At 44.5% G+C, this 14,802-nt stretch overlaps 1 protein-coding gene across 3 annotated transcripts in view; it reads left to right on the top strand.

Moving 5' to 3' along the window:
• LOC147607909 (thioredoxin-2-like) overlaps window positions 1-14,365 on the top strand; it is a 42,596-nt gene extending 28,231 nt beyond the window's left edge. For 2 of the 3 annotated variants that reach the window (XM_086790030.1, XM_086790029.1), the window contains 3 exons: window positions 10,914-10,993; window positions 11,107-11,151; window positions 13,851-14,365. In XM_086790030.1, coding sequence (XP_086646156.1) covers window positions 10,914-10,993; window positions 11,107-11,151; window positions 13,851-13,952 — 227 coding nt within the window. In that variant the 3' untranslated portion in view covers window positions 13,953-14,365. The remainder of the gene's footprint in view (window positions 1-10,913; window positions 10,994-11,106; window positions 11,152-13,850) is intronic. The other variant, XM_086790031.1, reaches the window with a different exon arrangement.
• The last annotated feature ends 437 nt before the right edge of the window (window positions 14,366-14,802 follow it).

The raw sequence follows: 14,802 nt of genomic DNA, 5'->3' as shown, positions 1-14,802 counted from the left end.
GTATAAACAATTGCTCGATAAACTGCTGGGCTAATTGCGTAGCTGTAATGGTCTTCTGTGTCGGTAAAAATCTAGCCATTTTTGTCAAGCGATCCACCACAACCCAAATACAATCGTGGCCTTGACTTGTTCTTGGCAATCCGGTAATAAAATCCATGGAAATACTTTCCCATTTACTACCTGGGATTTGCAAAGGATGCAACAACCTAGCCTGTCTAAAGCGTTCAACTTTATTTGCTTGACAAACTTGACACTTGAGAACATAATCTTCTACATACCCTTTCATCTTTGGCCAATAAAAAGTGTGTTTTACTAACGATAATTGAAAGAGTGCACAGTTTGGAAGCAGAGTGGCACTAGAATGTGCTGAACAAAGAGTGCAAGAGAGAGAGAGATATGGAGCAAACTATGCTGAATATACTGAACCAAAACAGTCCCAAGCAAGAGACACTGTTAGTCTCATAAGTGAGGGAACAAAATATGTTCAAGACTGAATGAAAAAAGAGAGGCCAGCACCCACTATTTATAGTGGCGAAGTGCTGGCCGACTGGAGCTCATAAACAGGCCGACTGGAGCTGTTGGACATGGCCAACTAGAAAAATGCCAGAATGACTGGGAAAAATCCGAGAAAAATAGTAAAAAAGGGGTGGCCAGCCCACAAGCAAGGGCCATACAAAAGGGGACCAAATGGGCACCATAAAAGAGCAGAAACTGGGGATGAAAGTGCTAACACCCCCTCTTAGCTCCAGATGCTGAACAAACTCCGAGAATCCGAAGATGAGGAGCCAAGGAAGCCTGAGAAACCGGCTTGGTGAACACCTCAATTTCCAATGATGGGTGGTGTATTAGCATCCTTAAATAGATGATCAATCCAATCATAGATGAAGTGGAATATGTGGATGGCCACCATCAGTTCTATGATATCGTGTAACCCCAAGGGGTAAACCAAGAAAATGTAGTTGAACCTTTAAACCCTAAGATTTGGACATTCACAAACAAGGAAGGGTGTAGAGTGTACACAAAAACCTTTGGGAACATCTACTACCCTAAGATTCTCATAGGAGAAACCCCTTTTGACCACGCAAATGCTCACTTAGAAAGAGGACCCCCTTTGGTGTCGACAGGCATGTTGCTTGCCATAGATACTTTTGAGAAAATAGCATTCTCCGTGGAAGGACAATACTCCAAACGCAAATCTCCAGCAAGAACCAGTTCACGAACATAGTGATACTGAATCTCAATGTGTTTCGTACGAGCATGAAACACAGGGTTCTTGGTGATGGCGATGCAACTCTGATTGTCACACCAAAGAAGAGTAGATCCGGTAGGAGGACAGCCGAGCTCCTCCAATAATCTCCGCAACCATATCGCCTCACATGCAGCATAACAAACTGCACGGTACTCCGCCTCGGTAGAGGAAAGCGCCACAGTAGGCTGCTTTTTACTGCTCCAAGAAATGGCTCCAAACCCAAGTGAAAAAACACAACTAGTGGTTGAACGCCGTGTATCTGGATCTCTAGTCCAAAGACCATCCAACAAGAGTGCGTCCTTGGCCATAAAAGATGCCAAAATCCAGAGTGCCACGCAAGTACCGAAGAACTCTGAGAGCACACCGCCAATGCTGCTGACGGGGTTTGGATGAGAAGGAACTCAATAAACTGACTGCGAAGCATATGTCCAATCGGGAGTAGGTCAACCATACCAAACAACCGACGAGAACCCGATACTGTCCTTGATCACTCCTTGGAGAAGCATCAAGTGGAGAAAGCTTCTCACCAATATCCATAGGAGAAGATACTGGTTTGCACCCAGTCATCTGAAATCTGTCGAGAATCTCCCGAGTGTACTTCTGCTGAGAGAAGAAAATGCCCTTCGAGGTCTACCAAATCTCAAAGCCAAGAAAATAATGCAAGAGGCCAAGATCCGTCATCTCAAACTCTGTCTCCAAAGCATCCATAACAGAACGGATCCGCACAGAATAAGAACCTGGAAAGATGAGGTCATCAACATAGACCACAATGATAACAATCAACCCCCTCTCAAGGAGGATATAAAGGTTCGAATCTGCATGAGAACGGCGCAGGCCGAGCTTTCGAAAGAACTCATCAATCCGCTGGTACCAAGCCCGCGGAGCGTGCTTTAGACCATATAAAGCCTTCTTCAGCCGGTACACATGATCCTGTTTGCCCGGAACAACAAATCCTGGCGGCTTATCAATATAAACCTCCTGTGTAAGCTCTCCATTCAGGAAAGCTGACTTAACGTCCATCTGGAAAACGGGCCATCTATGATGTCCTGTAAGTGCAAGAACGGTGCGAATGGTAAGTCATCCGGGCCATCAGAGCGAAGGTCTCATCGAAGTCGACACCAGGGCGCTGAGCATAACCCTTGGCAACCAACCTCGCCTTGTGCTTGTCCAAGCTGCCATCAGCTCGGAACTTTGATTTGAAAATCCAACGCACACCAATCACCTTACGCTGCAGAGGCGGAGGCACCAAAATCCAAGTGCCATTCCGGTCGATAGCATCCAGCTCTGTCTGCATAGCATGACGCCAAGACTCATGTGAAAGAGCCTCGTCTACAGAAGTGGGATTAGAAGGACCATTACTGATTGTAGACATAAGAGTATAATTAACAAACATGGTGCCCTCATGAATTTGTTTCCCTGTAACTCTGGAAGAACGCCGAAGAGAACCATGCGGAGGAGTAGAAGGGAGCTCACGCAACCCAGAGTCACGAACTATCTGATAATACCAACCAGGTACAGATCTGCTTGAACTCGCCAAAGGAGGAGTAGGGTCATCATCATCTGACTGAGAATCCTCAACTGGAGGTGTAACAGTAACAGTGGCAGCAGGAGGAGGAAGAGAAGGAGGTGCAGGAAGAAGAAGCTCACCACCCCCCTCTGAAGATGTAGGTGTCTCGTCGAACACCACATCACGGCTCACAACAACTTTACCGGCATGAGGATCATAAAGACGATATGCCTTGGACACAGTGCTGTATCCGAGAGAAGTCATGTGCTGAGACTTCGAGTCCAACTTGGAGCGGTGCTCTCTAGGCACATGAACATACGCCGTACATCCAAATATCTGGAAATGAACAACGGAGGGCTTCTCACCATGGAAAGCCTCATACGGAGTTTTGTCGGGAGGAGCAGCAATAGGAGACCTATTCTGAATGTAGACAGCAGTGGAAGCCGCCTCAGCCCAGAAACGTCGAGGTAATGAAGAATGCTCAAGCATAGCATGGGCCATCTCCATAATGGTCCTGTTCTTCCTCTTGGCAACTCCATTCTGTGATGGAGTATATGCTTTGTAAGTTGTCTCCGAATGCCATGTGTCTTGCAATATTGCTGAAACTCCTGGGATGTGAACTCACCTCCTCCATCGGTCCTGAGAGCCTTGACTGAGTGACCGGTCTCTTTTTCCACCTCCGCTTTCCAATCACAGAAGTGATGAAAAGTCTCATCCTTGGTCTTCAGAAAGAAAACCCAAGTATATCTGGTAAATGAAGGGCTGTGAGAATTAGGGTTTCATGTGGGAGACATACATACAGAGAAGAAGGGAGAGAGAGAGAGAGACATGTGGGAATAAGTCAACTCACAAGGTATGAGTGTGTGACTCCCCTATCACACATGTATATTTGCACTAGTACACATAGTGCACTTAGTACATTAAAAGTACTAAGTGTACTATGTACTATAACTTATGGGCTTGTACACACAAGGGTGGGCATAATGCCTTTACCCCAACAACCTCCCACTTAAAGGCAAAGTGCCCTTAAATGAAGGAAAAGAAAAAATCAGCATGTACATGATAATATACAAGGCCATATCAAGGCTGAAACTGGCCTCATCCAATGCCCATCAAGTGTCTGCAATGAGCAAACCGCTCTGGAGGCAAACTCTTTGTCAACAGATCAGCCGGGTTGTCATCCGTATGAATCTTGACAAGCTGAATCTGCTTGTTTTCTATCACCTCTCTGATGAAGTGATACTTCACATCCACATGCTTCGTCTTTGCATGAAAGACAGGGTTCTTTGCCAACTGAATGGCACTCTGACTGTCACAATGCAACAATGGAATATCCCCTGTATAACCCAAATCAACCACTAACCGAGATAGCCATAATGCCTCCTTGCAAGCCTCTGTGGCTGCAATATACTCGGCTTCTGTAGTAGATAAGGCAGTGCACTTCTGCATCCTGGATATCCATGACACAGCACCTCCTGTGAATGTAAACACATGACCGGTAGTAGACTTCCGGTTATCTGGATGACTGGCATAATCCGAATCCGTGTAACCATGCACTAATGCATCCTGTTTGCCAAAGCATATGCACATATCCTGTGTGCCCTTCAGGTATCTCATGACACCTTTCACTGCTTCCCAATGCTTCTTGCCAGGGTTGGCCATGTATCTAGAAACCACTCCCACTGCAAATGCAATGTCCGGCCTGGTAGCAACCATGGCATACATGAGACTGCCACAAGTTGAAGCATACGGAATCTTGGCCATATCAGCCCTGCCACTATCTGACTGTGGGCTGTCCATAGCACTGAGTTTCACATATGGAGGCAAAGGAGTACTAGTCTTCTTCCCCGTGTCCATATTGAACCTATGCAAAACTTTATTCCTTCTGAGACAAATACAACACATGCTGAGTTCTGTCCCGAAGTATCCGCATACCCAAAATGTGATTTGCATCACCCAAATCCTTCATATCAAAGGTCTGATGCAGCCTCTTCTTCAAGGCATTCATCTCTTTACGAGATTTCCCGGCAATCAACATATCATCAACATACAAGATGAGGATCAATAGACTGCCATCCAAAGCTTTCTTGGTGTATAAGCAGTGATCTATGTCACTCCTCCTGAAATCCTGGGATTTCATGAATGTATCAAATTTATGATACCATTCCCTTGGTGCCTGTTTGAGCCCATAAAGACTCTTTTTCAGCTTGCATACAAGCTTCTCCTTTCCATTCATTGCATAACCCTCTGGCTGTTGCATATATATCTCCTCATGGAGATCACTGTGAAGAAAAGCAGTCTTCACATCCATCTGAATCAAATCCAGATCATCATGAGCAACCAAAGCTAATACAGCTCTAAGTGTGGTCATTTTGACCACTGGAGAGAAGATCTCATCAAAGTCCACACCATATTCCTGCTTGAAGCCCTTAGCCACTAACCTGGCTTTGTATCTTGGCTTTGCATCAGGTGCAACTTTGATCCTGTAAACCCACTTGCATGGCAAAACCTTCTTGCCTGTAGGCAAATGCACCAACTTTCATGTTTTTATTTTTGTGCAGATAATCCATCTCTGACTTCATAGCACGCTCCCAAAGAGCCCTGTCTGCCCTCTGTAAAGCCTCCTTATAACATGAGGGCTCCCCACAGTCAGTGAGCATCAAGTAGTCAACCCCTGGAACAAACCTGTCAGGGGGTCTGGAGGGTCTTGTGGACCTCCGTACCCAATGACCATCATTTGCAGGTTGCTGTCCAGCCTGCATATCACCTATTGGTGGCTCCTGTTCCATGCCATAAGGTTGAAAGATCATGCCCGGTATCTTCTCTATCTGTGGGATATCCATAGGGATATCTTCTGCCATCTCTGGCTGTCCATTTGGACCATTTTCAGCACCATTTAAGGGCTGGTTTTGATGCTGTAATGGCTGATTTACAGCCCTTGGTTGTTGTCCATGATGTCCATCATCATCAAAGATGACTCTGCCAGGCTCCTGTTGCCTTGCAGGCTCCTTATACATGCATGTTTCATCAAAAATGACATCATTGCTGCGTATAATCTTTCTATTTACTGGATCCCAAAGTCTATACCCCATTTCACCTCTGTCACCATATCCTAGGAATATGCAAGTCAATGTGTCACATGCAAGTGACAGTGAGGATGAAGTCCTATTTACGTCTTCACTTGATGCCCATTCACTTCTTGCAGGAGATGGTCATGGTATGCACTCGTGGATCATTGATTCAGGTGCCTCCTTTCATGTCACAGGTTGCAGAGACTTGTTTGTCAGGTATACTGCTGGCAATGAAGGAGTAGTTTATTTGGGTGACAACCATGCATGCCAGATTCTTGGCAGAGGTGATGTGAGGCTTGTGTTTTCAGATGGCTCACAGCTTATGCTCCATGATGTCAGGCATGTGCCTGAGATCAAGAAGAACCTGCTTTCTACTGGACAGCTTGATGATGCTGATTATGTTACCACATTTGGTCGTGGAAAGTGGAAGATTTGTAAGGGCTCACTGGTTGTTGCCAGAGGCTCTAAGGTGGACACTCTTTACTTCATGCATGCTGGTGTTTGTCACCATGCTAATGTAAATGCAACCGAGCTGCCGGAAATCTCTATGTGGCATAGCCGGTTGGGACACATGAGTGTCAAAGGAATGGAGCAATTGTCTCGTTTTGGTTACTTGCCTTCTCTAAAGTTCTCAAGTTTTCAATTTTGTGAGCATTGTATATATGGCAGGCAACTCCAGTGCCCCCACAAGAAAGCTCTTGGACAGAAAGATGCTCAATTAGAGCTTGTGCATACAGATGTATGTGAGATGCCTCAGCTTTCTTTGGGAGGGGCAAAATATTTTGTGTCTTTTATTGATGATGCCACACGCAAGGTGTGGGTTTATCCTCTTCGTTTGAAGAGTGATACATTCTCAGTGTTTCAGAAGTTTGTTGCTCATGTTGAGAATCAAACTGGCAAAACACTGAAGGCTTTGCGTTCCGACAATGGTGGAGAGTATACGTCCAAACAGTTTCAGGACTTTTGTGATGCTAAAGGCATCAAGAGGGAGCTCTCTACTCCTTATGATCCTCCACAAAACGGGACAGCAGAGAGGATGAACAGGACCATTCAAGAGAAGGTCCGTTCTATGTTGTCACATGCTGCGTTACCTCATGGTTTTTGGGCTGAAGCTGTTATGACAGCCGTTCATCTTATAACCAAGTCACCTAACACGAGGCTTGGTGGGAAAGTGCCAGAGGAAGTGGGCGGACTTGGGAACCGGGTCGGCAGCCATCATAACACCATCGGCAGCCATCCAGGGGAACAAGGCAGCAGTTGGCAGCAACTACAGGAAGGGCAGCAGGTGTGGGCAGCACCAGAAGGTCAACGCAGCATTTAATTGCAGAATTTTAGCATGTGTTTGTTCACCAAACAGGTGGACAGCCTTTGGTGCTGGCCGACTGGACCCTCAGCATATTATATAAAGCATCTCATCATTTTCAGCAGGGAGTACCTACACAAGGGATTGCTCTATGTGACCTTTAATCCAATTAGAGACTACACAAAACAAGATTGAAAAAACATTACTATACCTGTTCATGCCATCTAGAGGAAGAATAGTTGTAGACTCCCTTCCAATCTTTTGCACGAAGTGTTTGTGGAGGAATGTTACTCTTACTAGCAACATATTTAGGATGATCTGAGGAGAGAAATCGATGATGATTATCGAATATAGTCTTACTGCATCCTGCTTCAATTAGAGTTTATATATTACAACTCTATTAATTTAATTTGGAGGAGAAATTAAAATGCCTTAAAGTTATTCTGCAACTCCGAGGTCGATTGTGCAGCCAAATTTGATGAAAGCCCCAAATTTCGTGGCTCAAATTTGAAAGAAACTTTCAATTTTGATGAAAGTCCCAACTTTTTTATGAAAACCCTCAAATTTCACAAAAATCCCCAATCTGCAAGTACTCAAATTTCACAAAAATCCCTGATCTGCAAGTACTCAAATTTGAAAGAAACTTTCAAATTTGATGAAAGTCCCAACTTTTTGATGAAAACCCTCAAATTTCACAAAAATCCCCAATCTGCAAATACTCAAATTGATGTTGAAAGCAGATGTGCTTTAGTAGGTACACAATTGTATGTGTGACCAGTGTCGTGTACAAGTAGAGTACACAAGAGGTATAGTTGGGTACATAGATAAAGTCAGGTTCATAGGTATAGTCAGGTACAACTGCTACATTCAAGTACACCAGCACGGACAATTGGGTACATGTGTTGTAGTTGGGTACAACAAGTACAATTAGCAGGTGGGTAGTACTTTACGGGCATGAACAAATGTAACTATTTGGCCCTCCTAGCTCTATTTCACATGAAACCCATGTTCGGATACCAGACAGGTGGAAGAAGACATGGAGGCAGGGTCCATAAGGTTTGTTTAAGAAAAAGTACCATTCTTGGTCAAAAAGCAAGAAAAAGCAAAAAGTCAACTAGGGTTGACCGCGAGCCAAGGGCACCATTGGAAGAGGAGACTGTGCCGGATCAAAAAGCTAAAAGCCTCTTTTTCAAAAAGAAGCTCTAGAGCCAAAAAGCAAGGCCTTGAAGCTAGAAAAGCAAAACAAGAACTTTTGAGTAAAGTTGAGTAATATTTTATTATTAAAAAAAACCAAAAGCAAAGTAAAAGGCAAAAGCATCACTTTTTGGCAAAAAGCAAGGCTTCCCCAAGTATAAAAGAAACACGAGCCTCTCTTGAGCAGGAAGTTGAAGAAGAACCTCTTCATCGCATTGGCATCTTCATTGAAGCGTGGAGATCATCTTCTCCAACATCATCTACTTGATCATGAACCAATTCATGGAATTTTTCATCACTACCCGTTGATTCAGAGTGCCTCCATCAAACTGTTGTGCCACGCCATCACTTGTTTGTACGACTGTACGGATTGAAAACAGAAACCCGAAAATTTCTCCTTAAACATGACAACTATTTTTTGGATGTTTTGATCGCCTGAAAAACCATTAAAACAAGTTTTAAATCGGTTTTCTTGCCAGAAAGAGCTTTTCCATGGTTTTCTTCATCGACAAGACTGTAGGAGTTGTTCATGGGATGAGCTAGTGATTATGGACTTGGACTTGGACTTGGATCTGGACTTGGACTTGGACTTGGACTTGGACTTGGACTTGGACTTGGATGTGGATCAGGATCTTGACTTGGGCTTGGACTTGGAACTTGGACTTGGACTTGAACTTGGACTTGGATTTGGATTCATTGGATTTGGTACTAGCCCGGTGAGAGATACTTGTGGGTCATCCTCGGCATCAGAGATCTCGTGCCTAGACATTGACATCGACTTGGATATCGTACATCGGCATATCTGTTTGTTTTGTATTCATTGATTGTATTGATCTTGGCTAGCATGATCTCGTGCCTAGACATTGACATCGACTTGGATATCCTACATTGGCATATCTGTTTGTTTTGTATTCATTGATTGTATTGATCTTGGCTAGCATGCCCGTGACTTGGTCTTAAATAAATTCCTAAAAAGGGGCGGGGCATGTTCCTCGCTCAGTGTGGTATTGTGCAAGATCCCTATTTCCTTCTCTCTCTCCCTTCTCTCTCTATATCTTTATCTCTTGGACACGTGGTTGAGTTTGTCACGGCACGCCCCGCAGGGCTTACAACAGATGTATGGCCTGTGTACGGAGCAACGCTCATGTGTATGGACGGGTACAGGATCACACGTGTGTACTACAAAATTTGGGGCTAAGACAAGGCATGTTGAACCTTGGGTTCTGATACCATTGTTAGGTTTAGAGGCAAGCAATGAAGCATAGAAAGCACAGTCAATGGAGCTCAAGTGCAAAGATGGTGAAGCGCACAAACTTCCACGAGTTGCAGGAGTGGATAAGAAAGCAAGTACACATCTTTTGTACAAAGATAAGGCCTCATTGTGCCATGTGTCACAATTACTCCTAAGGTCACCACACCATATGAAAATACTAAAACTAAATGTGCCCCTAGCACTTATTTCTAATCCCTAACAACTTATTAACTTATAATCGCTATCTTGATTGAGGAGTACCTCACAAAAGTCTCAGTCGTCTGAGTTTCTTGCTTTTCGGGTCTCTAGTTTCGCTCGTTAAGAAGAAAGTCAGCTCTTGTAGAATGTATATCAATTATACATTTGTGAAAAGGATAACTGTCAAACATCAATATGTGATGCCATGGATCGATGATTTGTTGGATGCTTAGGTGGAGTAGCAATTTTCAGTAAAGCAGGTGTTAAGAGTGGATGCCACTAGATTCGTGTTAGAGACAAAGATGTATCCAAATTTGCTTTTCGTACTCATTTTGGTCATTGTTAGTACCTATGTTGGACTTACCACAAGACTACCATAGCCACCCAAATTTTATGTCAATGGTCTGTCATCCTATGTCACCATGGACTGCACGCGTTCCAGTGCTCCAATTGTTGGGGTATAACAATCAAGTAGCACTAGGGCTGGGCTGGCAGGTGTGGCTACCCACATCTGGTTGATTTGTCCTTCAACAACCTGACAGGCAGGACGACCTGTGGGCAGCCCTAAGGAGGCTTATATGAGGGTCCCTCCCCCATTCATTTTTTATTTTCAGCATTGTGAGCAGTCTTGCCTTCAGTGCAGGCCATAGCAATGGAAACCAACAGCAATTCAGCCCCTGAACAACAGCAGCCAGTGTTTATCAAATGCAAAGTCTTGCTATAATTTGAACTCTGCTTGAGTGGTTGTAGGAATCACTAACAGGAGTTTTTTTTTTCTGTTCAGTCTTGGCCATAGTTCAGTTGGCTGTATGTGTTTGTGCAAGCATCTTCTCTAAAGTTTTCTGTTGCTATCGCCTTAGCAAGCAACCAACTGCAATTCAGCCCCTGACAGCTGCAATCAGTGTTCATCGATGGAAAAGCCTCGCTATAACTTGGATACTGCTTGAGTGCTTGTAGGAGTCACTAACATGAGTTTTTTTATTTTTCATTCAGTCCCTCTTTACCAAGTTACTCATTACATGATGCCATGAAGCACCGCACATTTTGCCTGATGGAATTTGGTGCTTAGGAACATTGCTGTTCCCTAATTTGGAATGCTCTTTGGTTTCGAACTAACTGGAGGTTATTTTGTTCACAAGGTAAGATGATATCTCCTATTGTTGATGAGCTTAGCATAAAGTATGACAAGACAACATTCTTGAAGGTGGACATTGATGAGGTATAGGGATGACATGTCCTTTTTCCAGAAAAATTAAATGTAGTCACTTGTTGAGATAGGAGTCCTCTGCATGTTTTGATGTTTGCAAGCTTTTGCTGCCATTGGCTTTCCAGGAAAAGTTGGGCAATGTGGTGTCGGACGAAAGAATAACATCAGTGGTGAGTTCATGTACAAGTTAGTCCACACTTTTCAAAATTGAAGCATGTACCTCGTCTATTGTTTTATATAGGGGAGAGAGAGAGAGAAATGAAATGAAATGTTATATTAACGTCTTCAAAAGGCCATAATGACCTATGAGACCAAAAAGTTACATCATGGTGGATCTGATACAATGTCTGGATAAAAAACCAGAAAATGAAAAATAAAGATGATACTAGTGGCACCTAGAAAATGAAACTGGAACTGGAAGGTAAACAGAAACCTTTATAGGGTGTGAATATAGTGAGGGGGGGGGGGGTACGCTATGGAGGTGAGTGGAGTACAGTGAGGGGATACAATATCATGTGGGACGGGGGGTACACTATGGAGGTGCCTCCATCTCATAATATGTGCCGCATCGGACGCTAGCGGATCTCCTCAATATCCTCTGTGGTCAGCACCCTGACTGGGTGTCCCGCATGTCTCACAAGAATAATCCAAATCCGCCGCTGCAACCTCCGTCTATGCTAGGATGCCCTCCTCCGTAGTCGTGGGCATCTGGACCACCCAAGCTCAATCGCACGATCAATCAGTGTACCGCCGCGCTAGTGTGGGCGGTATCCATGTCCTGCTGTTGCTGTGGTCCATTTGGCGCAGTGATGGCTGGACGAAGTCTGTAATGTGCCTTTGCGTCTGGCTCTCTGTGCGCCTAAGCAGGCTATCTCTATATCTCCGCAGCTCAAGCAAGAGCAATCCCAAACACCTCTGGTCCTGGTACCCCATGACTCTGGAAAGTGGTCCAAAACCCTCTGTGAATAAACAGTGGAAACGACCACGTATCTCATAGTATGCAGTACAATGGCATATATAATGCAGCTCTGTCTCTGGCTCCCCATGGTATACTCGGCATATCCTGGCCTCAGCTGGTATACCTCTATATCGGCCAATCTCAATCTCAAGCTGGTGTGAGGATGTGCGAATCTGGCCAATAGCACATCGTACTGCATGAGACAAGTGTACATCCATGTAACTGGGTCTGATCACAAAACCATCTGCTGCTGTGAGCTGAAGAAAATGCTCTCTGTAGAAATCCATCTTCGTGCCCAGCTCCTCAGTCGGCTGTATCCATGTCCTCCTAATGTCCAGCTGAACTAAATCCTGACGGATGAGTCTGGTAATCTCTGTCCGTGTGAGAGTGAGAGAGGGTGCCTCCAGAGAATACTGGAAGGGAGGCAATCTGTCCATGCTAAAACCATGTGCCTGGAACCAAGATGTCATCTGTCCATACCAACAAGCCGTGTCTCCCTGTAAAGCTAATTGTCGGGAGGACTCAAGGGCAAGGCGTGCATATCTATCTCGGGGGAGATCCCACAAGCCATGTATGTAGTCGGTGAGAGCTCTCTGTGCTGGTCCTCCAGCAAGTATAACTGATCTGGATCTCACTAAGGACTCCTTGTGTTTGCGGAGCTCTAGAAGAAAAAGTCCCAGGCATCTTTGATCCGGAAGTCTGTGATCCTGGAAAGTGGTCTGAATCCAGTTCGGAAGAGGCAGTGGAACCTCCCCCGAATCTCAGTGTGTACAGGGCATCGGCATATATAATGATCCTCTGTCTCGGGCTCTGTGTGACAGAGCTGGAATATCTTGTCGTCTGGTGGGGTTGCCTTGGGCCCATATCTGGCAGTCTCCACTCTCAGCTGGTGGGATGAGGTGCGGATATGGCCGATCATGTCGATGTAGTGTGGGCGGATGATGAAACCATCCTCTGTTAGGCATAGGAGGTGATCTCTGTAGAAGACCATCTTCGTCCCCAGTGGACGACTAGGTGAACTCCATGTCCTCTGAGTATCCAGTCTGACGATGTCCTTCCTAATAACCATGTTCCGTTCTGTGCGGCTGAGAGAAAATGACGGGTAATATTAAGGTGTTCAAAAGACACATTTGGTCTGTGAGACCACTACATGAGAATAATGAATCATGAGAAAACTGAATTATGGATCTGGGGGGGCGGGTGATGTCCTGTCCGTGGTGTCCCAATACTCTCATGTGTCAATATGGTGCTTAGGATATGTCACATCCACCTGAGAGGTCCGAAGAAGTCAGTGATGAATGGCTGTGTGGTATCCAGCTGAGCATGGCACCCTGTTTGTGGCCTCAATAAGGCCTCCCGTTGACGATACAAATCTAGTAAATATTGACCCAAGCATCTCTGGTTTCTGTAAGTGTACCACCTCCGTGAGAGGGCCAAACCCCTCCCTGAAGAGACAATGAAACCTTCCTCAAATCTCGTAATACACCAGGCATGTAAGCAGTTAGTGTGGCTGTGTTTCAAGCTCCCTTGTCCTTCATAGTGTACAAACTGTGCCTACCAAGGTATACCCTCTGTTCTTCCAGTCTCTATCTGCAGGTGGTGGGAAGAGACCCTCCGCTGGTTTCTTAATGAAACTGTCCTCTATGAGAGAGAGAGAGAGCAGGTAGTGTGGCTGTGTTTCAAGCTCCCTTGTCCTTCATAGTGTACAAACTGTGCCTACCAAGGTATACCCTCTGTTCTTCCAGTCTTTATCCACAGGTGGTGAGAAGAGACCCTCCACTGGTTCTTAATGAAACTGTCCTCTATGAGAGAGAGAGAGAGAGAGAGAAAGAAGTGTATGTAGCTACATCCCTACCTACCTACTTGCTTGTTTTGACGATCTTCTCTTCTTATGTGTTGGATTTTGATTAGCCAACTTTTAGGTTCTTCCGCGGTGGCAATACAATCGATGAAGTAATTGGTGCCGATGCAAACAAATTGAAGGACAAGGTTGCAGCACTGAGTAACAAATGAACTAACTTATGGGTTTCATAAAGCAGCTGGCACCATGGTCACATACTCTCACATAAGGCTTCCTGTAGTCACATGATACCATCGTACGCATGGAGGAATTGTTAATCATGAATAGATCTCACTAAGACAAATGGTTTACATGGGCACAGAATCAAGGGCATGGCTATTCGTTTGAATTTTTTTTTTCTGGTATACCAAAATGTGGGGAAACGCTTCCCATCGCACCACTCATCGTTGTGTGGAATTGCACATTTTTGTTGGCGTTTAGGTTAAAAGGATTTTTCATATAAATGTTGAAACTGGGCTGCCCAGCAGGCTGTGTTTGTTGTGTGTGTGTTTTGGAAACAGATTTGTGAGAACATTTGACATATTTTATAGAATAAGGGGCAGTAAGCACCTAGATTGAGTGTGTATCAATTGAGTGAACACGAGTGTCGGTCGATACAAAGGCTAGGCACAGTATGCTTGTTGGTTGATGTGGTCTCACTTCCTATTTTTCTAGCTGAATTTGTAGCCCTTCTGGCCTTCATTATTCTAGGTGATTTTGCTAGCCAGCATTATTTTAGGTGATTTTGTTGTGCTGTCATTGTTATTGATAGGATGATGAGTTCAATGTCAACATTTTCTCACTGACCTGTCATTATTTTAGGATGTAGATCAGGATATCATGTAGGAAAACCACGACAAAGTACTTATATATATATATATATATATATATATATATTATGAGCGTTCTCCTTTTGTTGCCACCTCAACTTGCATCCTATACTTTCTATCCATAGAAGTATTCACCACTCAGAGAAGAAACTATGCTCCTCCTTGATCTAACACATGCACATGTTCTTATTTT

Source organism: Cibotium barometz, chromosome 54, assembly GCF_041138505.1.
Source record: "Cibotium barometz isolate CiBa-2024 chromosome 54, ASM4113850v1, whole genome shotgun sequence".
NCBI classification, from domain to species: Eukaryota; Viridiplantae; Streptophyta; class Polypodiopsida; order Cyatheales; family Cibotiaceae; genus Cibotium; species Cibotium barometz.
This window is presented reverse-complemented; position numbering and strand designations above follow the sequence as displayed.